Source organism: Colletotrichum karsti (assembly GCF_011947395.1).
Source record: "Colletotrichum karsti strain CkLH20 chromosome Unknown Scaffold5, whole genome shotgun sequence".
Taxonomy (NCBI): Eukaryota; Fungi; Ascomycota; class Sordariomycetes; order Glomerellales; family Glomerellaceae; genus Colletotrichum; species Colletotrichum karsti.
The window spans coordinates 1135708-1156726 of NW_024065905.1; the positions used below are offsets into that span (position 1 = coordinate 1135708).

Here is a 21019-nt window from a genome sequence, read left to right on the forward strand (position 1 = left end):
GAACTAACCTTCTTATTCCCAGCAGAAGTCTTCGCAAATCAGTGTTCAATGAGAAATCCAGCCTCTTCTCCTCACGCTATTATTCAACCACAAACCGCAAGCCTCTTCCATCACAATGTCCCAGACTATCACCAAGACGCAAACTCCGTTGACCGGCGTTGAACTGATAGAGATTCGACCAGGCTTTGGTGCAGAGATAACTGGTCTCAACTTCGCCCAAGGCGTGACGGACGATGCCTTTCGGCTCCTCGAAGAAGCAGTGACCAAGGTAAAAACCTCCACCGCTTGCTTGCTATCAATGTCAACTAACACCCACCTAACAGTATGGAGTGGTGGTCTTGCGAAGCACCGGCTTGACCGATGAGACGCATATTGAGTTGGCCCGCAAGTTCGGCGAGCTGGACGATGTGAAGCCGTACATTTCTGCTGGCCGGAAGAACCGACTCAAGTACGATGAGCTCTTCGATGTCGGCAACGTCGAGGAGGATGGCTCTATTGTCGATCTTGATAGCCCCCGAGGCCAGGCAAACAAGGTAAGCTGGAATCAGTATCAGCGACTCCTCAAAAAGCTTGAGCTCACATTGCGATTTTCTCAGGGCAACGCTCTTTTCCATGTCGACTCAAGCTTCAATCCTCGCCGTGCTGGTTTGTCACTGTTGCTCTCGCACGAGCTGCCTCCCCCAGGTACGGGTGGCAGCACCGCTTTCGCAGACTCTCGGACTGCGTTCGACGAGCTTGATCAAGAGACCAAGGACCATCTGCTCAAGAACGACTACATCGCCGCCCATTCCATCTTACACTCGAAGAAGATGGCCGCGCCAGAGTTCTTCGCGAACGTAGAACCTGCAGACCACCCAATGGGCCGGCACAAGCTGGTCCAACTGCACGAGAGATCAGGCCGAATGAATCTATACCTCGCAGCGCACATTCACCATATCGAAGGCCTCGAGCCCACCGAGTCGAAGGAGCTCTTTGACAGGCTCTTCAAGCATGCGACTCAGGATAAGTACATCATAGAGATCGAGTGGAAGCAGCCGGGCGATCTTGTTGTCTGGGACAACACGTGCACGATGCATCGGGCTGTTGGAGGAAGGTTCACGACCAAGTATAAGCGGGATATGAGGAGGGCTACTGTTCACGATTCGAGCAGCACGGCATGGGGCCTGAATGAGCATACCAACGTCCGGCAAGGTCTGCCATAGAAGGGGCATGTTGATCTTCTATCTAGCAGTATTTACTTCCATGAAATAGGCAACATAAACCATAATAGACGCGCTGAAGAAAACACCCACCATCCTCTCAATATCCGTGTGATGTATTAATTGCGTGTCCGCGGGGTAGTCTACGGGTATCTGTCGGAGTTCCATTTCGGGCAATTCATTGCCGACTGCAGCCGATGGGACTGCCGAGGGACGAAACATCTCTTCTTCAACCTCCACTACTCCATCATCGAACCATCGACAGCTGAATTACTTCCAGAGAAGCCGAATGAGCTCTTGGTTTAATTACGGAAAACATGACATTGCCGAAAGGCAAGAGATCATACCGGGCGTGTATCCGTTGCCGACAACGGAAAACCCGATGCGACTTGTAAGCATCCATGTCCCTTCATCTGTAGGGGCACCAGGTCATAGAATGCTCATGAATTCTCATCGCAGAGACGGCATCGGTGACCCAAAAAAGCCTCCGTGTGTCTCATGTCACCGTTCAGGGGAAGAATGCGTGCTTGCTAGGTCTTCTCGTGGAGGGAATTTCAGAGCCTACCGACCACCGGGGCGGCTGGGCTCAAATATTGGGTCTGTTGAGACGACCAGTAGATCCCAGATTTCCGTGCCCGATGATATGGAAAGCGCTGCTGTATCATCAACTATCGGCTTTGCCGATCAAAGCGATGATGACATGTCGGATGACTCGTTTGGCGTTGAACTGAGGAACCCGTCTGATGCTCTGCACATACTGGCAAAATCCGACAAGTGTGAGCGGCAAGAAAATCAAACGGAATTTTCAGACGCAGGAACAACAACCCACGAAGCAAGTCTGAGCTCCTCAAATACTACTAAGACAGCTATTCATGGATACGAACTGGTTGAAAAGGGACTGTTAAACTTCGATGATGTCCGGGATTTGATATCAAGGTGAGCGGCGCTAATTTGTAGTGGTTCAAGGATGCTCACATGTACAGATACTCACAACTCTACCATCCATTCTGTCCTGTCGCACCGGCCTATATACTTCAGCAATCAGAACTAGAGAAGGCACATAAGTCAGATCACTTTCTTCTCACTGTAATTCTGGCTGTTGCATCGAGGGACTCTGTCCAGTACTCAGTTGTTCATCGCCATTGTTGGGCATATATCCGGCGACTTCTACTCGACGTGCTACTTGCGCGCACCTGGACTCATGCACCTCAAACTGTAGAGGGATTACTGCTTTTGTCTGAGTGGTTGCCTCACATCCGGGTAGACGATGACGGAGCTCAAGACGAAGAGCCGGAGAGCTTTTTCAGCGAAGACAGGACAGCCTGGTCACTCATAGGTCTTGCAGTGAGACAGGGCTATCTGCTCCACCTAGACCAGGCAGCTTTTCGCAACAATAAGTCCCATGAGGCATCAAAACAGGCTGAGAGGAGGCGACTGATTTGGACGTGTGAGTTGAACACTTGAAACATATATCTAATTGCATTTCTAACAAGTAATCTTTGTAGTTGTTTACATCGCCGATCGTCAAATATCTGTCCGCTTAGGACAGTCCTTCTGGTCCCGGGGGCCTACCCTTTCAGCGCACTTCACAGCCAAGGACTTTTCCAGTCTCAAGCCGCCGCCCGGAAATGACCAAGAAGACTACGCCTCTGTGGTTCAAGCAACTATTGAGTTGACACAGATCTTACACAACACACACGCCATTCTCTACTCTTCACGCGAAAGAACACTGAGCATGGTCAAGAACGGAGACTACGCTCGATGCATTGACGACTGTACCAACTCTGCTTCGGCATGGCAGTCAACCTGGAGGAACGTCTTCGTGACAAAGAGAATCAAGAACACACTCTCTCTTCTATATGAATATCTCTGTCTATATGCTAATGCCTTTTCCTTCCAAGCTGTGTTGACTCGAATGTCCGCAGGCTCGTGGCGGGCGTCTGACAAACAGCGGGCAGGAGAAAGAGTGGCTAGAAGGTCGTTTCCACGGGGGGTTATGTCTTCTCCTGACGGACGCTATGTTTTCGATGCTATCACCGCTGCTATGAACAGCCTCAGGATTCTCAGCACCCTGGACCCAAAGAATGAGCTTTGTTATCTGCCTTCGCGCTATTACCTGTAAGTCAGTTTGAATTATAATGAGTGTGCTCACAAAACTGATGGCTACTATGAAACAGGTACGGCGTATATGCGGCAGTGTTTCTTCACAAAGCCAACAGTGCCGACGCTATTCAGCCCGAGAGCCAGCGGGAGGAGGCCAGACGTTTAGCAATCAGCTTTGCAGACGCCATGGAAGAGGCCGCGTCAACAGAATCGCACATTGGTTCCAGATGCAGTCGTATGCTGAAGGCGCTCTGGTGCCCGCGAGATCGAGGTGTCTCCGGAGACATACACGTGTGTCTGAGTTCTTCGAACACCAAGCGACCTCCTACCCGCGAGCCAAGTCGCAATGCGAATGACTCTGTCCAGATCTCTCAAAGCTTCGAAGAAAGCAACATAATTGATCTGGGCTCTCTTAGAGACACAAATTCAAACGTATTCAATACTCCCGGTCTGGGGCAAGGGTTATCGACAATGGATGAATACATGTTCGCTCCGTTCATGCCCGATTTCAATGACCTGGAATTGGGCAACATCGATGATATCTTGGGGGAGCATTTCAGTGAGAAGCGATGGGAAATGGGCCAAGATGAAGCGGGAACCGGAGAATGTCTGTAGAAGCAGCAGCAACAAGACAGCATTTAACCTCGGAGGTTGTGGACCAGGTTCGGATATTTGGCCACGGACTTTGTGAGCCTGAGCCTCATGCTCATAATGTGAGCATGAGCGAATCAAGATTTACAGTTTGTCGATATAACATATTATCCATAGCCCTTGTCCAAAGAGCTCGAGTGGCTCGTTGTCATGAGAAAGCTTGCTGTTATTTCATTTTCCTCTTTCTCCCTGAACATTGTGCTCTTGATGAGAAATCTATTGCGGCCCACTACATCAGCCAAAGACCGTGCTGTTTCGAACACCGATAAACAATTGCTTCACATCCCAGCAAACGAAAACGACGCGGGGTATGTCGTGTGTTCTGTACGGACTTCGGCTGTCATCGACCCCTCTCTTGTCCAACCACCACAATAACTCGACAGGCATCTACGCGTTTCCGAACCGGCATTCCGTGAAGGTACAGCCGAGTAGTAAGACAGTCAGGAGACATGAGGTAGCAGCGACGCGCAATCTTTGCTACCTGCGGGCGGATGCAAAGTACACTCTATCCGCATGGTCCCAAGCCGTAGCGCACCGGCTTCAACGGCCACCGAGCTTCGAACACTAACGCGAGAAAGACCGCTCCGGGACTTTTCTTACGTTACAACGTGGCTAATATTCATTTTTAATTTGCCGTGGAATGAGTTGCAACCGACTTTGGTGGCGCTCAACGTGTGTTAACCCCGCTTGACTTGCATGCAGTATCAAACCCACGCAGTGATCATGAAATTGACGGGAGGAGATTCTGAAGTAAATTCAGATACTTAGCTCATATGCAGATTCTTCGACAGACTCTTCGAAAATGCCATAGTGTTTGTGGGATCCGTAAGAGCTCATATGATACCTTGCCCCCTACATTGAATAGAACACATATGGGACATGAAAACACCACAGCAGGAGGAGTCAGGACAAAGTGATAGACTCAATTAAGCATTGTCGATCCGTCTGTGCATTGAGTTCGTCCCATTCTCCGCTGATTGGCTATAAATACAAAATGACGGAAAAACACCTTGGCATCTTTGCTGAAAATTGATCAAAGTTTCGCTCAGACAAACGCCGACAGGAGACAGAGTTTCAACCGAACCACCTTCTTTTTCAGTGATTGGGCAACTTAAGCATAGACAGGACAAAAATGGTATCGTTCCAGACATTTGCCACGCCACCAACGGGAGTTTAAACTTTACCTTGAGACTGCAGTGTGATGGCATGCTCCCTCTGCAGGCGTTGGACATAAATTCACGGCGGGAACGAACTGCTCAGGTTGACGTGGCGTTAATCACACCTCGGAAGTTCTTAGTACAGAATGAGCAACACCTGTAGAATTACAACTTCCAGCTATCTGCTATCGTACATAACACCCCATTAAGATACATTAGGAAATAGGTCAGGTTTACAATCTTGTCTGAATGGGTTTCGAGTCGTCAAATCATGCCCTCTTCTATCTTTTGGCGACGGCGTTTGCGCCTCCGCCATAGAGCCAGCCCGATCATCACCAAGATCCACGTCGCCACTATAAGTCCCATGTCAGTGAATGATCATCTTTGGAGAGGAAAATACTGTTTGATATTCTTTTTGTAGTAGAATCAAACAGCGGGCAGTGGCGCGGCAATAAGTATAACACAGAGAAGCTTACCTATTCCTGCCAGGAAGCCAAATACCCCTTCCATAGAGATGACAAAGACGTTTTGCCCAAGCCCAAGCTCAGGTGCCGTTGGCTGGAGCCTTCTTGGACCGCCATCGGTCCTGAGATCGGGGGCTGCGGTGGGAATCACCGCGGCCGTAATGGTCACAGGCGGGGGAGTGACTGTGACGAAGACGGTGGTTTGGGCTTGTGGCAATGAAGTACTCGTGCTCATTCCGGGGAATACGGTCGTAGTAACGACAACTGTTGTCGGGACTGGCGGCGGAGGTGGAGGAGGAGGAGGAGGAGGTGGTCCTGGTGGTGGTGGAGGCGGCGGCGGCGGTGGCCCAGGAGGTCCAGGTGGCCCAGGGGGTCCTGGAGGCCCTGGAGGTCCTGGTGGCGGCGGAGGTGGTGGTGGTGGCCCTGGATAACCAGGCGGAGGAGGTGGTGGAGGAGGTGGCGGTCCTGGTGGCCCCGGTGGAGGAGGCGGAGGCGGCGGCGGCGGCGATGGTGGTGGAGGCGGTGGCGGTGGTGTTCCCGGAGGCGGCGGTGGTGGTGTTCCCGGAGGTGGCGGTGGTGTCCCGGGGGGAGGAGGTGGTGTCCCCGGGGGAGGCGGAGGCGGACCAGGCTCGAACGGAGGTGGCGGAGGAGGGCCGCCAGGAGGTGGAGGAGGAGCGTTCGGAGGAGGCGGCGGTGGACCAGGTGGCCTCTGCCGTCTTTGGTGTTGATGGTCGATGCTGAGATCTAGCTTCGCTGGAGGTGACCTCCTACGAGCCATGGAGAGACCGGCCATGTTGGCAACGTGCTTTCTTCGAACACACTAGTTCCGTCTCAATATCAGCCGTTGTTGCTCCAAGTAATGCCTTGTCAAAGAACGGTGGAGAGCATGAAGACAGCACAGCCATCCTCGACCAGCATCCAGGGTGCAGATTAGTCCATCTTTTGAATCATCACGTACCGTGTTCTGCTACTACCGATGATCCGAGTTGTCAAGTGTCATCCGTTTCTTGTCCAACACCTTGACTGTTGGAAAATGACCGGTCTCGTCGGCTCATGAAGCGTTAGCGAGACCGCTAAACAGGTCGAGCACCGAGACTAGCGACGGATCACGGATGGCGGTAGTAAACCGAGACGGGAATACCGCCATAAATATTGGCCGTTGTTGAGAGTTCCCAGCTTGCGGATCTATTCTTGGCACACACATGGCGGATGGAACGACGTCTGAAGTTCGGTGCGTCCACCTTGCGAATGGTTTCACCTGCACGGGTCCCGAGCCACTCGCACCGCATGACCAGCATCATGTCGAACTTAATGTCGACTTCCGATGAGCGACAGAAACCTAGTGCGAGGCTAAAAACAGGATAAGTTCCTGCGTTGCTATGGAATAATTGAATCTGGCAGACCGGAGACATTCGTCTTTGGCAACCCACTTGCAGGAAGCTCGTCGCAGTGAGCGGGGTATCTCGACAGAGCTCACTCGCTCTCGAGAATAAAGACCGAGCTTGCCTGTGAATCCCGCGATGGTTTGCTCATCCGAACTCGGCAGTCAACGCTCAAGAAGCGTAGACAAACGATCGACAGCGGACGCTGACGGGTAGGTCAGAAACCAAAATAGCTCAACATGCACGTCTTGACATTAAAGCGACCACGACTCATCATCGACTGCCCGCTCCGGCAATGAAAGCGTTTATGACTCTGCGCTGTTTGATACGGGTATATGTGTTTGCCGGATTTGCGGCCGCTGATACGGAGAAGACGAAACAACATGGAATGCCTGTGATTGAACCTCACCAGATGTTTATCCGCACACGACGACGTTTATCCACACCGGAGAAAACTTTGTTCCTGCATATGGCGAACGGGTCTGAGTCGCTTAAGGATCGCTGTTGAACTCAGTCGAAAAACCATGACTAGGAAGACTAATCCCCTCCGATCGGTTTGTGGAAAGCTCCAGGGGGCATGAGCTGCTGATTCACAGAAGTTCAGTATGGATAACCTTCAACTTTGAATGAAGCTTGTAAGCAGAGCTTTCTACACGTTTTAGCTCTGAGATAGCTGGCTGTATTGGCGGGGAAACAATTGGAATTGCTCGGTGTTTATATGAGCGACTGCCGAGATGATGTCGGGACCTCATTATCCTTGATGCTATGTTTTTACTGGCAAGGAGTCTCCCTTTGTGGAGGGGCTCGTTGCCAGCTGATCCATGGGAGAGAGACGGAATGCGAAGTTTCCTTGTGGGTACCCTGTCACGGTTGTTTACATTTATAATGGCGAAATCGCGAACGGGTGGACGGCAGTGATACTCACAAACCTTCGGAATTGCCGTTGACCGATACAGAAGCCGGTTCTGGATTAGCTAGGAAACCGACAATTCTGTGATGCCGCGGGACCATTACAGATCATTATCTTTCGGATTCCCAGCAGAGAATGTTGTCACCGAACATGTGCAATTGCATGCTACTACCGCCTTTGAAAGCTTGTGGCCACTTCAACGAGGGTATACCTGCGCTACCTAGCGGGGGCCATAATAATGATTAATGACAGCTGGAAGCTTTTGCCTCCCAGTACAGTCCTCTACATCCGTTCTCTCGACACGAGCAAAGTTCTCAGCCCCAGAATGACAATGCTGTTACAGTACAATCTCGTTAATATGCAAGAACACCTGCTGGAGAAACTTCATTCCCGTCGAGATCTCAATCTGGCTGACGGCGTTCCCGCCGTTGCCTACGTCATCGTTTTCCCCGTCCAGGCAGCCCAAGCATGTCAAGACAACTTGCGAGTACTTCTCCCCTGTTAACTGTGGTAGTCGACTGCACGCTAGATGCTCAAAGTAGTCTTTGAGGTATTGTGCAAAGCCCCAAGTCGTGCTGTGGCCTGACCTCTGCAACCAAGTGCTGACATCTGTGAATCTGGGGCTGGGCTGAGGGGTTCTTGCCGCATCGTACGTCACAAAAGACTCTTGGAGACCCAAATCGAGAAGACAAACACCTAGGCTGTAGATATCATGTTGCATCTTGTACTTCTCCTCGGGGTAGTCGCTCTGAAGGGAAGAGTGGCAGTCCACGTTGCGTTCCCAGTCCCTAATGTCTGCCAGTTTTCGAGGGCGTCGAAACCAGTCCTATTTCTGCCGGTAAATTCGTAAGTGAAAAAGGATTGATGGCCGGATACATCAATGCCCGTCCGTGGCTCATATGCTTACCACACGTGCTTGGAGATGGTGAAGTGCTTACCCTCGGCTACGGGCATTATGAGGGAAGCCTTGAAGACAGTCGTAAAAGCTTAAATGAGGGAATTGATCAATATAGCCTGCGGTAAGTCCGGCAGCGGCTTCCTTGGTGCGGTAAACAATTGTCGAGATAGCCGCAAGGCAACCGGCAGCCAGTAGGCTACATTGATGTACTCAGAATCTCCACCCACGAAAGCTGCCAAATTCCTTGCACCCCGCTGCCATCCTCATGATGGCATCTTTCTCTTCTTGTCAGGTATTTGTCTCGGATTTGAGCGATCCGGGCTGTTCATGTGCAGCGTGCTGTCACTTGTGGTTCTAGCTGAGATGTTGCCTGAGCCTGAGAACAGCGGCACATCTGTGGTCATTTTCATCGGCCCGGTGCGCTTGCTGTGTCAGAATTCGCGACTATCGATCTGTCGTCGATTTAAACGTCATTTCCGGTGGTTTTGCTACGTTGGAACTCTCTGGCCCCTGATTTGGAAGTCTGGCTGCGTCCCTCCCGTCTGGTGAAAGGAAACGAAAGCTCTGATGCTCCGTGATGAAACAGATCCTCAAAAAGGAAATTAATTCAGAGCTACAGTCTTTACAGCCGCGGGAGAAAGAATCAAAAGGAGTGCCTAACTGTGTCGCCGATATTGAAGTCCCTCGGGGACAGAATGGCGATGTTCATGGGGCGAGCATTAACAAAGATTAAAGACACATTATCTGTAACGTACCCGGCGACATGGATAAGCAATAGGGCGTAAAACGTAGTGCAGTAGGTAGTGATGAATGATATCAACGATAAGCCGATGAGCCGAGATCGGTAAGCTTGAACTCTTGAAGTAGAAAACGGAGAGAAAGAAGGCAAGGACTGAGGCAGGCGGCACGTGAGAGGGCTGATGCTGACGAGGTGGGGGTAGGGAGGAAGAGGGGAGAAATGAGGGGAACCGGGAACTTATGTTGCGCCTAACGCATTGAGATTTTGAAGATCAATCGATCAAAGCCGTCATTCAACACTAAGAACATCCCGCGATGGAAGCCGTGCAACACGAGATGGAGCACGAAGTTGACGTGTTCTCTGATGAATACCTTGAGCGACTCAGCATTTCCATCAGGGGCGACAATAATGATGATCAACGCATTGCGAAAGCCAGCGACGAAGAACACAGGAAGCATAGGCAGTAAAAACACCAGTATTTTGCCGATACTTGGCGGCCTTTCTCCCCAGACGCGCCATTGGACGATGAGTGGTTTATCGTGAACCCAGATATCCTCCCCGAGGACGACCTGGGGTATCTGTGCGAGATGTGTCGACACCTCAACTTTGACGTTTTGTTCACGCGACATGGAGTCTCTGGGAACAACCTGCCCTCGCTTCCCACCCAAATCATTTCCAAAGGTCTGTGGAAGGTGATGGAGCAAACGAATGGCTGCGCTTTTTGCGGACTGATGAGGCGGAAAATACTGGATGATGGATTACTGTCTCAACTTACGGAGAGTGATATACAGCAGGGGGGACTCAACATCAGCGTCATAGACGAAGGACTTGGTTATGCTATAAGGCTGGAAATTGAGCTTGAATGGGACATGGAGACCATTGGGAGATTTGTGGTGCAGCGAGTTGAGGAAGAGGCGCACCAGCCTCTGGCGGGAAGGTTTGTGCAGCAAAATCACGCCAACATGAATCGATTGAGGGAATGGCTGGAGATTTGCAAGAGAACTCATCAATCGTCTGACCAAAGTCTCGAAGTTGTAGTCGATCTGGCCTCACTGCGCGTCATCGATACAGTGACATCATGCGTCCGGGAGGTCGACATGCCCTTTCGGTACGCCTGCTTGTCTTATGTTTGGGGAAAAGGCAGCCAGATACAGTACACCAACTCGACAAGAAACAAACTGGAGATGCCGCAAGGACTGCAGAATGTCGATCTACCTCAGACAATTGCGGACGCGATCAAAGTCACCAAAGAAGCCGGCTTGCGATATTTATGGGTCGACGCTCTCTGTATCCTCCAGGATGAGCCCGAAGACAAAGCAAAGATCATATCGAAGATGGGTCTGATTTACGGCAGTGCAACAATGACCATCGTCGCCTCCACAAACATCGATCCGCATGATGGCCTGCCTGGCATGGGCACCGCAAATCGCCCCGTCGCACAGAACGCAGTTAAGGTCCAGGGCATAACGCTAGCTATCGGGCTTCACGATCCGCGTCAGTCGATTTACGACATCGAGAGCTCAGTGTGGAATTCACGTGCGTGGACATTCCAGGAGCGGGCATTGTCGAAGCGATCCGTTTACTTTACACGCTCACAGATGATCTTCGAGTGTGCCCACGGCGCACTGATGCTCGAGGAGATCGTTCCCGCTACGGACCCTGCGTTTCAACACTCGACATTAGAAGATCATCGGGTTCAGCCGGATCTATTAGCCTTGGTATGGTGCCATACATCGTTAAGGCGCTTCAAAAACAAGGGATTCACAATACGGGACGCGGATCAAGTTATGATGATGTCTGAGGACCTTGACCTAGACAATATGAATCCCGAAGAGCGAGCAAAGAGAGCGCCCGTATTCAATATCACGGTAGACGCAGCTCTCAATTTTATGAACACGCTCGGCGATACCAACGGATCGACGCCATGGGATTTATTTCGCCGTGCAGTGTGCGACTACACTAAGCGGAAGCTGAGCTGGGAATCAGACGCCGTGATGGCTTTCTCAGGCGTAGAGCACATTATTCAGCGGGGTACCAACACCAAGTTCTGGTATGGACAGCCCTCATTCGCATTCGAACAGGCGCTACTATGGCAGGCTGGGGAGCCTCTTCAGCTGCGACTCAAGAACGGCAAGGCGATTTTCCCAAGCTGGTCGTGGGCTGCATGGCAGGGTCACGTATTCTATCGCGGCAGAGGGTGGAAGAATTCCGTGGTCTGGGATCCTGTATCCGTGGTACGTTGGTATGTGAAGGAGAAGCCTCAGTGGGTTATTGATAGGTTTATCGAGGAAGGAAACAAGACAGAAGATGAGGTAGAAGAGTACAGGAAGAAAGTGGGTGAAGCCACCGTGCTTTTGAGAGAGTTGGATGCCCGCTCCCTACATCACTTGGATGCTGTGGGCAAAGATGGTTGGGTCATGGAGCAGGACGCGCAGCATAACCGCCACATCTACACTCACAACACTTACAAAGGGGTAAAGTTCACCTACCCTGTGAGTCTCTTGGGCCAGAGCATCGAAGATCGCCCAGACAGCAACGGTATTCTGTTCTTCGACGCCCACGTAGTCCCCATCATTTCATGCGACATGCAGCAAGCATCTTTTAAGATGAAAATCGAAGATCGTTTCTTTCAGCTCGGCGTCAACGACGAGTCCCGGTCTGCCAACGGCCGCGCGCCGTGGCAGCGGATTGTCTATCACCAAGGGTATCGGGCCGGATATCTTAGCCTCAACACAAGCTCTCTCCCAGCAGAAGACGACGGCTACGAGTACCACCTAGCTGCTATCTCGCGCGGAAGTCTCTCCTGGGTCCCGCCGCCACCACCAGGGTGGGACCTGTATTGGAGCACGGGGCCGTGCGATGTCCAGAAATTCCTCTTTGAAGAGGAGTGGCACACCGGGCTTGGAAATGTTGAAGTGCCGAATGAGACGGTGGAACCGGCGACGGATAGCATGGTGGAGGCGTCGATGAGGAAGCACAACGAGAACGGCGACCCGCACTGGGACATCTCCAGGTTCGGCGGGATAACCGTGTGGGATGTTTATGAGGTGCTTCTTTTGAAGACGCAAAATGAGGTGTCGTGGAGAATCGGTGCCGGGAAGGTCAATCTTCGCGCTTTTGTGGCAGCGCATCCGAAGGAGATGATGGTTCAGCTTGCGTGATGGTATTCATCTTTGTGGATTTATGCACGAAGAAGTACTCAAGCTAATATTCAATTTGCTCAACGAGGAGACCTCCTAAAAGTCAAAGTACTTATTCTCCTGAAAATTAATTCATAGTCTCTTTGAATTATACTATGACTTATATGCAGATAGGTCTATTTAGGGGTTTTGATATCCCTAAATTGCCCGTCTACCTCTACTTCTAGCTTTATATGCTACCCTTTTTATACGTTTATATACGTCACTCACTATAAATCATGTTTAGGTAGACGCCTTATTAGTAAACCGGATATCTTCCTGGAGCTAGGCATATTCTACATGCCGAGACAGTCAAGCGAGTGCTTTAAGAGTGAGATTCCTGATCATTCCATGGAACCCTCGCCCAATCTCTTTCAACGGAGCTTCAAAGGCAATGGGCTTCCAGATCACCATCACGCCAGCGGCGCTTGCGACGCCGTTGGCCTCGATCTTTGACAGAAATTCCATCGTCCTAGTTCGTGATCCATCGTCTTCTAAAACGCTTAGAAAAGTAGATTCTCCAACACCAGATACGGTGACGTGTGTCCACGTGTGTAGTGGTAGAGAATAGTTGAGGGGGAACGCAGTTCCGGCCGCAATGAAGGTGATGTTTGTATGTGAACCGTTTCCAGAAACGAGAGCGGAATCCTCGCTGTAAAACAGCACTCCAGGCGCGTTAGAAGTTGGGTAAACGGAAAAGGAGAGGGCGTAGTCTCGGCCTTTACTCTCCAAAGACGTCTCAACGAAGCAGTTGCCATCTAAAACCAACGTGGAGTTTGGCATGATGCAGCCGCGGGATGCTCCATCATACCCGTTCCCGGACAGGTCCTCGATCATGTCGCTACTGTTTTTCAGAGGAGAGAACTGGTAGTCCAAGATGACCTCTGATATGGACTTGATCCTGCGATCTAGGTTCTGGCCTGGTGCAGCAGCAACCAGCGACTCCAGGACGGCGGAATAATCGTCCTCCTGGAGAGAACCGCCCCACTGCTTGTCTGCTAGAGCTGGAAGTCCACTGCGCCAGCCGCGATATGCCTCGAGGTACGTCGAAGTTGCCGGACCGTAGTCATTCCATTGCGCGGCGATATGACCAACGACTCTTGGATCGTCTCGACTAGGATTATTCGTGGCGTTTTTGACATCAAAGATGTGTGGTGCAAAACCGCCCCCTAGGGGATTTCCATTGAAGATCGTTGTTGTGTTCAACGTTGGCGGAAAGTAACCGTTCCATTTGACGTTGGTGTAGAATTTCATGTCAGAGTTGAGAACATCGTAGCCGTTCTGAATGAAGTCGAAGTACGCGTTGTCCTCATATGGTGCCCAGTGCTGTATGACAACCTCCTTCGAGACGTTGGCCCCGGCATCAGGGGTAAAGGTTCCCCAGATACGCGTCTTCCTACCAGCCTCATTCCACACAAACATGCTCAGTTCGTTGACCAAGTGAGTGTACTCTTGAATCAGATCTTTCTTGTACTCATCTGCTCCGATATGTACTGTCTTGGAGCTGAACCAAGGAAGAAATGTTCGCCAAATGCTCTCCAGCGTAGGCATTGTCTCAGAGTGCGAAATGTTCAGGAGCGTCGGGTCTTCGTCAAGTGCTAAGTGCGGCTTCCATTTGCTGATAGCCAAGGCGTGAGCTGGAGCTTCAATCTCGGGGATGATTGTAACCCCTCGTGCGGCGCATTGTTGTTGAATTTGGCGGAATTGAGTTTGGTCGTATGATTCGTTCCGGAGTTGCGCGAGACCTCTCAGATCTTCATCGTCGGACCAGAGGCGGAAGCTGCTATACAAGGCCCATACTTGCTGAGGAGTGTATAATTCATCGTTGACAAAGAGGTTGTCGCTGAGGTGCAGGTGGAATTCGTTTTGTTTAAAGAAAGAGAGGTAGGCGCACATCTCGATAAGAAATTCCGGGGGGTAATAATGACGGCCACAGTCTAACTACTGAATGATTAGATCTATAAACAAAAGGCGCCGAAGGCCAAAGGCCTGAGATGACATGACTTACCATAGCACCTCGTGTTGCCCAGCCAGGTGCATCATTGCCCCGACCATGCGGAATATTGCCATCGTTGAGCACCACAACCTGCAAAAGAGTTCGAGTGCCCCACCATGCTCCGAGAGCACTGGCACCGCTGATGACGATACCTGCTTCGCTGCTTACCAATGAATAGCCTTCCGAAGTGTTGCGTCCGGCTGCGTCGAGGTAGCTTCTGTTTGGATCAACCGTGATGAAAATAGTGTCTGCCACTGAGAAATTGCTCGCGGTAACAGGAAGGTCTATTCCTGTGACCGACAACAAATCTTCACGGAAGGTTTGAGCAAACTCCTCCAAGGTTGGGGGAATCAATGTTTGGCCGTTTTCGTTGACTGAGTCCGCGTAAGGGGCATGGACTATGATGCCATGAAGCCTCTGCATGGAATATGCGCCAGACCCTTCGTGTTCAAATGGAAAGGTCGGGACAGTCACGAGTCGAGCGGAGACTGGCAAAACGTAAGCTCCTGGAATATAGAAGAATCTATATGAATAGAATACTTACTGCTGACTGTGAACAAAACAATAGCGATGAGCATGATTGCGAAAATTTGTTTCATGATGTTGAAGGTAGTCCACAAAACGTTGCGCACTCGATCTGCGAGGTTATGTATCCATTTGAACGTCGCAAGGCGCATTCAAGCTGAGGAGACGACCGGCTGCTCTCTTTGACAATTTGGAGGTATTTCGGGTGCGCTAGTTCGCCTGAATTCTTGACAGCACCAAAGTACGTTGCCGAAACGTTCAAATGGATAGCCGCTGTCTCGTCAACGACTTGCTTGCGATGACTGATTACTCATGTCACGTTGCTATGGGAGTATCAGTCAAGTCGCGAGAAAACGTGGTAAACCCCCCATGATATTACATACCTTGACTCTAGTATCAGTTTGTCACGTTTCATAATATGTTGATTCTTCGGTTGCGATCTTGAGAGCACAATGTTGTAACGTTGCTTTCCGACAGACCCGATGACCCTTCACTATCTTGTGTGGGGTCATGAGCTGATCCAGGGACTGGGTCAATAACTCTGAGAAAAGTAGTTTAAGCGCACTTGCCAGCCGTGTTGCCTTGCTATTGCCCATAATCTTTGCAGCTTTTTTAGACTTCGCCTTGTTTCCTAGTAGTTCAGTTCCAAAGTAGCTATGTTCTTAAGGCTGTGTTTAACGTTCTGGTCACAGTGGTTGAGACTACAATCCGTTCTATGACCTGATTTGGGTAGGGTTACGTCCGGACTGGTATCAGGACCTGTGAATGTTGGAACTTGCTGTACCTGAATCTTGTGTTTGAATTGAATGTCACTTTGGGTAGGCAGGGACTGAAATCAAGCAGAATGAGCGCTGCTGTGGTGGAGCCGCGTTGGCTTACTGAGTCTGTTAAATAAAGCAGAAAATATCTATATGAGCTATGTAGGCTATCCTGTTAAGTCTCACTACTTAGAAGATGATGTGATTACTCAAGAATTTGTGACTCCTAGACTATGAAACGAGTGTCCCATCCTAGATGGTTCTCATTCAAGGGAAGAACTCGCGGTTGTTCTTTTGGCTCAAGACTCTTGGGTCAGTGAACCTCGCCTGCTCTGTCTGGTTATGACGGAACGATTTCCCGAGCTCGTTCATGACAGTCGGGCTCGTGATATTCCCCCACGACCCCGTCTCTAAACGAAAGAGGAGAGCTTGAAGAGATGCCATCATCTCCAGCGTATTCCATGTGCAATGACCGGGATAATCAACCACGGCTTGGCGGTAGAGCTCACCTTTGCCGTTCTTCTCGACTCCGGCCGCATAAGCTGCGAGCAGCGCGGACGACCTTGTAGCGTCCCCGACAGTAGTAACTTGCAGAACAGGCACGAGCGGGTTTCCGGTGAGGGCGCGTTCCGTCCAATAGGCGATGGCTGTCTCGTTTCGAGGCACTCGGGGGTAGGTTTCAATGGCTTGAAGGTCAGCCGCAAGATCTAGTCCGGCTTCTTTGTAAATGCGTGCGGTGAGTTCGCGCTGCGTAGCATCAGCGGTCTCGAAAAGGCTGGTGTAGTTGATACCGGTATTCCACGACATGACCCCGGCGGGACTGTCGTAGAGGTATCGCACACTGACAGCCGCAGCCGCGCTGTCGGTTGTAGAACGCAGCATCGCCTCCAGGACGGCATCTTCGTCGTTCGGGTCCGGCTTGGCCAGGTACGGTTCCGCAGCTCCGCCCCATTTCGGCACCTGCGCAATGGACGCGGCGACCAAGATCCGAGCCCGGCCTGCGGTTGTGTTGAGTGCCTTGTCGAGGGTCTCGATCCAAGCCTGACCGGCGCTCTCCCGCTCCTCATAACTAATCCCCACCAACGGCAAGCTGCTGTTCGGGGCAATCAGAGCCTTCAGCGTGAAGAGGAGATCCAGGCGCTGGTTTGCCATGACGAGTCCCTCTCCGCCGTTGGCGGATATGGCTCCGTCGACAAGGTCCGGGTACGCCTCGGCCACGCCTAGAGCGACGCCCCCGCCGCCGGAACACCCGAATTGGATGGTCGTCTTTGGGCAGCCGAACTCTTCGGCGAATAGTTCAATCACTTGCGCCTGTTGGTTTCTCTCGGCGCGAGGGTCGAACTTGGTGATCCGGTCGGCGCGGCGACTCGTGCCCGAGAAGGCGTAGCCATTTTCGGTCCAGATGGCAGCCTGAGAGGTGTTGTAGTGGAGGTAGATGCCGGCGTCGAGGTCGTTTAAGAGCACGCCATTCCAGTTAGCCGGAACGCGAATCCAGTACTCCATGCCGTCCGGGAGGAGGCCATGGCGATTGACGATGCCGTCCGTGCTGTTCGACATCCCCGACCATGTGCAGACTAGCGATGCCAAACAGATCAGAGTTGAGATTATGGTGCAAAGGCTCCGCGAAGCGTCCATTAGTTGGTACATATCGGATCATACGACTGACGTCTGTTCTGGCTGAAAAGGACAGGAAAGTGGATCAAACCTATGGCTCAGTAGGGCCTCCAGACTTCTTCAGTGAATCCATCCCGCTTTTGTATCGCTTGGCTGACGTAGGGTTGGAGACCGGGGCGTCAAGTCTTCCTTTTGACAGGGATCCAATATGAGAGAGGAAGTGGCAACGTTACTCAGACGTTGAACAGTTGGCATGGCGAGGTTACCATACCTGTTCGTGAATGCACATATTAGTACGGGATTATCCTCCGACCCTAGGTCAGTATGCCTATCTTGCAATTATGAACCCCGATGATGATATCCAGACGCAGCACTCAATACGCGTATACAGCGATTGGCAATTGGAGTGGAATACGAGACACGAGGGCGATGGACCATCATTCAGGTTGTCAAATGAATTGGACGAACTACCTTCACATCGCGGGATGTTTATGCTTTTTAAAAGACATTTTACTCACCCTGATATCTAAGCTTTCAAGCTTTTATAGTTCTATCACTCATAATTAATAATATTATTTATATTCATCTACATGACTTAAATATTCTTAATCTAAAGCTACTTTGGTGAGTTTCAAAAGCTTACAAGAGACTTAATAGTAGTATATATCAATGATTATGAAATATATTCAATGACTGCTAGGGCAGCTCTTACCGACATCAGCCAGTCAAATGAATGTTCTATCCAGATAACACTTTGTTTGTTGCTGCCTTAAACGTGGCAACCGGGAGCCCTGGACGATCAGTCACATCTGCGAGGGTTTCCGGTTGCAGGAGGATCGGAAGTCTCAGCGATTAGCACTCACATCTTTGGGCAGGCTCTGTGCGGTTGATGTACAACTTAAAAGCAATTCGCAGTAGCGCTCATGCGTTTAACGCCTGAGTGACACATCTTAAGCGCAAGATGTTAAGACAGAGGCTGACGGGGTGGTCAGCTTCACAGATTCGGCATTTCGTAGCAGCCGTGTAATATATACGGGGGGATTAAGAAGTGAGTGTGGTTTTACAAGACGAAGATGTGCTTTGGCGTGCGGCTTCAGCAGAGCATGTACAGTTGAACATGTACAAGAGGGGAAATGTATAGGTCAATGTGGAACATGCGTAGTTCAACGGGAGAGCGCACGCTCGTCCACGTTTGAGAACTCGTGATCTGATGTTTCTTGGAAGCAGCTAACTTATTGGGCTGTGGCGAGACAATTGTGTTGACCGGGCACAAGTGCACCTGCAACAGCTCGGCCATGGCGCTGGTGTCCAGTTCACAGTCACTTGCTTATTTCCTTCTGAACACCCAACGACCCATTCCATTGCCATGATACTTCATGATGCCGAAAACGGACGTTTCTCTCGTTTAGCTGCGTTGCATGTCGGGTAGCACCACTTCAACCTGCGCAACTATACCATTTGATTGAAGAACGACAACTACGTATTGTGACGTGTCCAGAAATAGCCGGATCAAAGTTCAAGATCTTTCATTATAAGACAAGACGCTTCTGACTCTGTCATCTTGAATCTGAAGTGGCAAGTTCAGGACATCAATAGAGCCGCCAGTCATATTCATTATTTGGACCGCCCAGCTTCAACAATGTTCACGATGAAACTCATTAGTCTGCTATCAGTGATAACTGGCGGCAACGCTATGGTTCTCTCTACGGTTCTACCTACGCCCCTCGCTACCCTGTCGCCACGACTCTCGCTAATTATCGGATCTCTGATCTTTGCATCGGCGCCGGCCCTATACCCTCCAAAGTAAATCACATACTCGTTATATGGGGTTCTTTTATACTATTCATTCATTCGTCGAACTGAACAACATAGGCTTGTGACTTTATACCTTTTAATCATGTTTGATTTTAAAGATCTATCGAAGACATTGTAAATTATCAGTATCTTTCGTATCAACCAGCACGATGGCGCAGAACGGAAAAGAGAATCACAGACGAAACATATATCCAATAGGTCGCTGACCACAAACCAAGCAGGAGAGAAGCGCACGAGACGCATAAGGCTAAGTCGGAATGCCTTTTACCACTTTACAACAACACTTAACCCCAAACAAAAAGATGACATGCAACACCGGGCATTCGCCGGTCGTCACCGACCCGACTACTACTCCGGCCCTCACTGGTTTATCGATGGGAGAGCGGACGGGATCCCGAGTTCTCCAATGGGTATGGTCGCATGTGCTGGTTTTAACGAGAGAGGCCTCTCTTATTGTGACGGGGGTGACACTCATCGTGACTTGTTGACGGCGTCGTGTTCTTCTACGTAAGAGTCTACAGGTAGAGCCTTTCATAACATAACTCTATGTATCCTGTCTCACACACCATCTCTCTACTGGTTTCAACTTACAACTTCAAGACACACCACTATTATCAGAATGACTGTTCCACGTCGCTGCCAATGTTTTCAGGTGACATCGAATGCCATCTCGCCTGCCGTGGATCCGGGGAGGTACTTGTGCGGTGTCCACTCGTGATGGGTCCGAAGATGAGCGGCGGACATAGCTCAGTTGGGAGAGCGTCAGACTGAAGCGGATCTCGATCCGAGAAACTTCATTCTATCAATCTGAAGGTCGTGTGTTCAATCCACACTGGCCGCATCTTCATTTTTTGCCATCGTGCTCATTGAAGGTGGTCACGATGAGTTTGTGTTGTGGTTGAGGCCGTTTCCCTTCTTCTCGGTTCAAGGTTCCCATGTGCTGCAATTTTTTCTTCGGGTAACAGCGCTCTTCGAGACACGTAATTAAAAGCATGTTCTTGCCCTTATTTGTCTTTTGCTACCAATATCCATTATGCTGCCCTCTATTTCTCTGTTTTTGTAGGGAGTTCCGAGAGCACATATCAGTTGTGATGTCTGGTCGGAGACGTGACAACCAAGAAAAAAACAAAAAATCGTCGGCCCGCTCGCCACTGCTCGCACCTGGCAGGACCCGGCAGGGCCGGCGCCGATTGACGCCGACCTCTGACGTATCAACTCATCTGCTCGCTCGCCCATTCGATCCTTCTGGCCTTCTCAACCAGACCACACTGCCCATAACCGGGAAGCTTCAATACGGCCAAATAGAACTTTATTCTGAGCCCAACGATCCCGTGGCGCCGTATTCGACTATTGTGAAACCGACAGAAACCCTTCCAACTGTTAGATAATCTACCTAATGCTTTTGATCTCAAGCGACGCTTACTTGACTCAAACTCGGGTGGTTTTGTGCACAAGACTTCGCCTGTAGAGTGTCTCTTTCTCGTCTTCCAAGTGCAACTTGTGTACAAAAGAAGAGGTTTACGCTCATAATTGTGAATGTCTCGGTCACCTTGTGTCATTACAGAACGCCATAACTCTCTGAACTACCAATTGCTACTTTTGAAGGCCATTCACAATTTGTAACTTCAC

General features: G+C 50.6%; 6 protein-coding genes across 6 annotated transcripts; 3 read left to right on the forward strand and 3 right to left on the reverse strand.

Moving 5' to 3' along the window:
* Nucleotides 1–115: 115 nt before the first annotated feature.
* CkaCkLH20_02347 (uncharacterized protein) lies at nucleotides 116–1202 on the forward strand (the record flags this gene model as incomplete). Its single annotated transcript, XM_038885066.1, has 3 exons — nucleotides 116–268; nucleotides 324–533; nucleotides 597–1202. 3 exons carry the CDS (start codon nucleotides 116–118, stop codon nucleotides 1200–1202), a joined length of 969 nt encoding a protein of 322 aa, XP_038749854.1.
* Nucleotides 1203–3243: 2041 nt separating this feature from the next.
* Nucleotides 3244–3917, forward strand: CkaCkLH20_02348 (uncharacterized protein; the record flags this gene model as incomplete). Its single annotated transcript, XM_038885067.1, has 2 exons — nucleotides 3244–3317; nucleotides 3377–3917. 2 exons carry the CDS (start codon nucleotides 3244–3246, stop codon nucleotides 3915–3917), a joined length of 615 nt encoding a protein of 204 aa, XP_038749855.1.
* Nucleotides 3918–5654: 1737 nt separating this feature from the next.
* CkaCkLH20_02349 (uncharacterized protein) lies at nucleotides 5655–8820 on the reverse strand (the record flags this gene model as incomplete). The annotated part of the gene is made up of 3 exons (XM_038885068.1): nucleotides 5655–6283; nucleotides 8386–8654; nucleotides 8774–8820. The coding sequence occupies 3 exons, from the start codon at nucleotides 8818–8820 to the stop codon at nucleotides 5655–5657; spliced, it is 945 nt and encodes a 314-aa protein (XP_038749856.1).
* A 1645-nt stretch (nucleotides 8821–10465) lies between these two features.
* Nucleotides 10466–12664, forward strand: CkaCkLH20_02350 (uncharacterized protein; the record flags this gene model as incomplete). The annotated part of the gene is made up of 1 exon (XM_038885069.1): nucleotides 10466–12664. The coding sequence occupies one exon, from the start codon at nucleotides 10466–10468 to the stop codon at nucleotides 12662–12664; it is 2199 nt and encodes a 732-aa protein (XP_038749857.1).
* Nucleotides 12665–12994: 330 nt separating this feature from the next.
* On the reverse strand, nucleotides 12995–15256 carry CkaCkLH20_02351 (uncharacterized protein; the record flags this gene model as incomplete). Its single annotated transcript, XM_038885070.1, has 3 exons — nucleotides 12995–14623; nucleotides 14691–15166; nucleotides 15223–15256. 3 exons carry the CDS (start codon nucleotides 15254–15256, stop codon nucleotides 12995–12997), a joined length of 2139 nt encoding a protein of 712 aa, XP_038749858.1.
* Nucleotides 15257–16228: 972 nt separating this feature from the next.
* Nucleotides 16229–17596, reverse strand: CkaCkLH20_02352 (uncharacterized protein; the record flags this gene model as incomplete). Its single annotated transcript, XM_038885071.1, has 1 exon — nucleotides 16229–17596. The coding sequence occupies one exon, from the start codon at nucleotides 17594–17596 to the stop codon at nucleotides 16229–16231; it is 1368 nt and encodes a 455-aa protein (XP_038749859.1).
* Between the last annotated feature and the right edge of the window lie 3423 nt (nucleotides 17597–21019).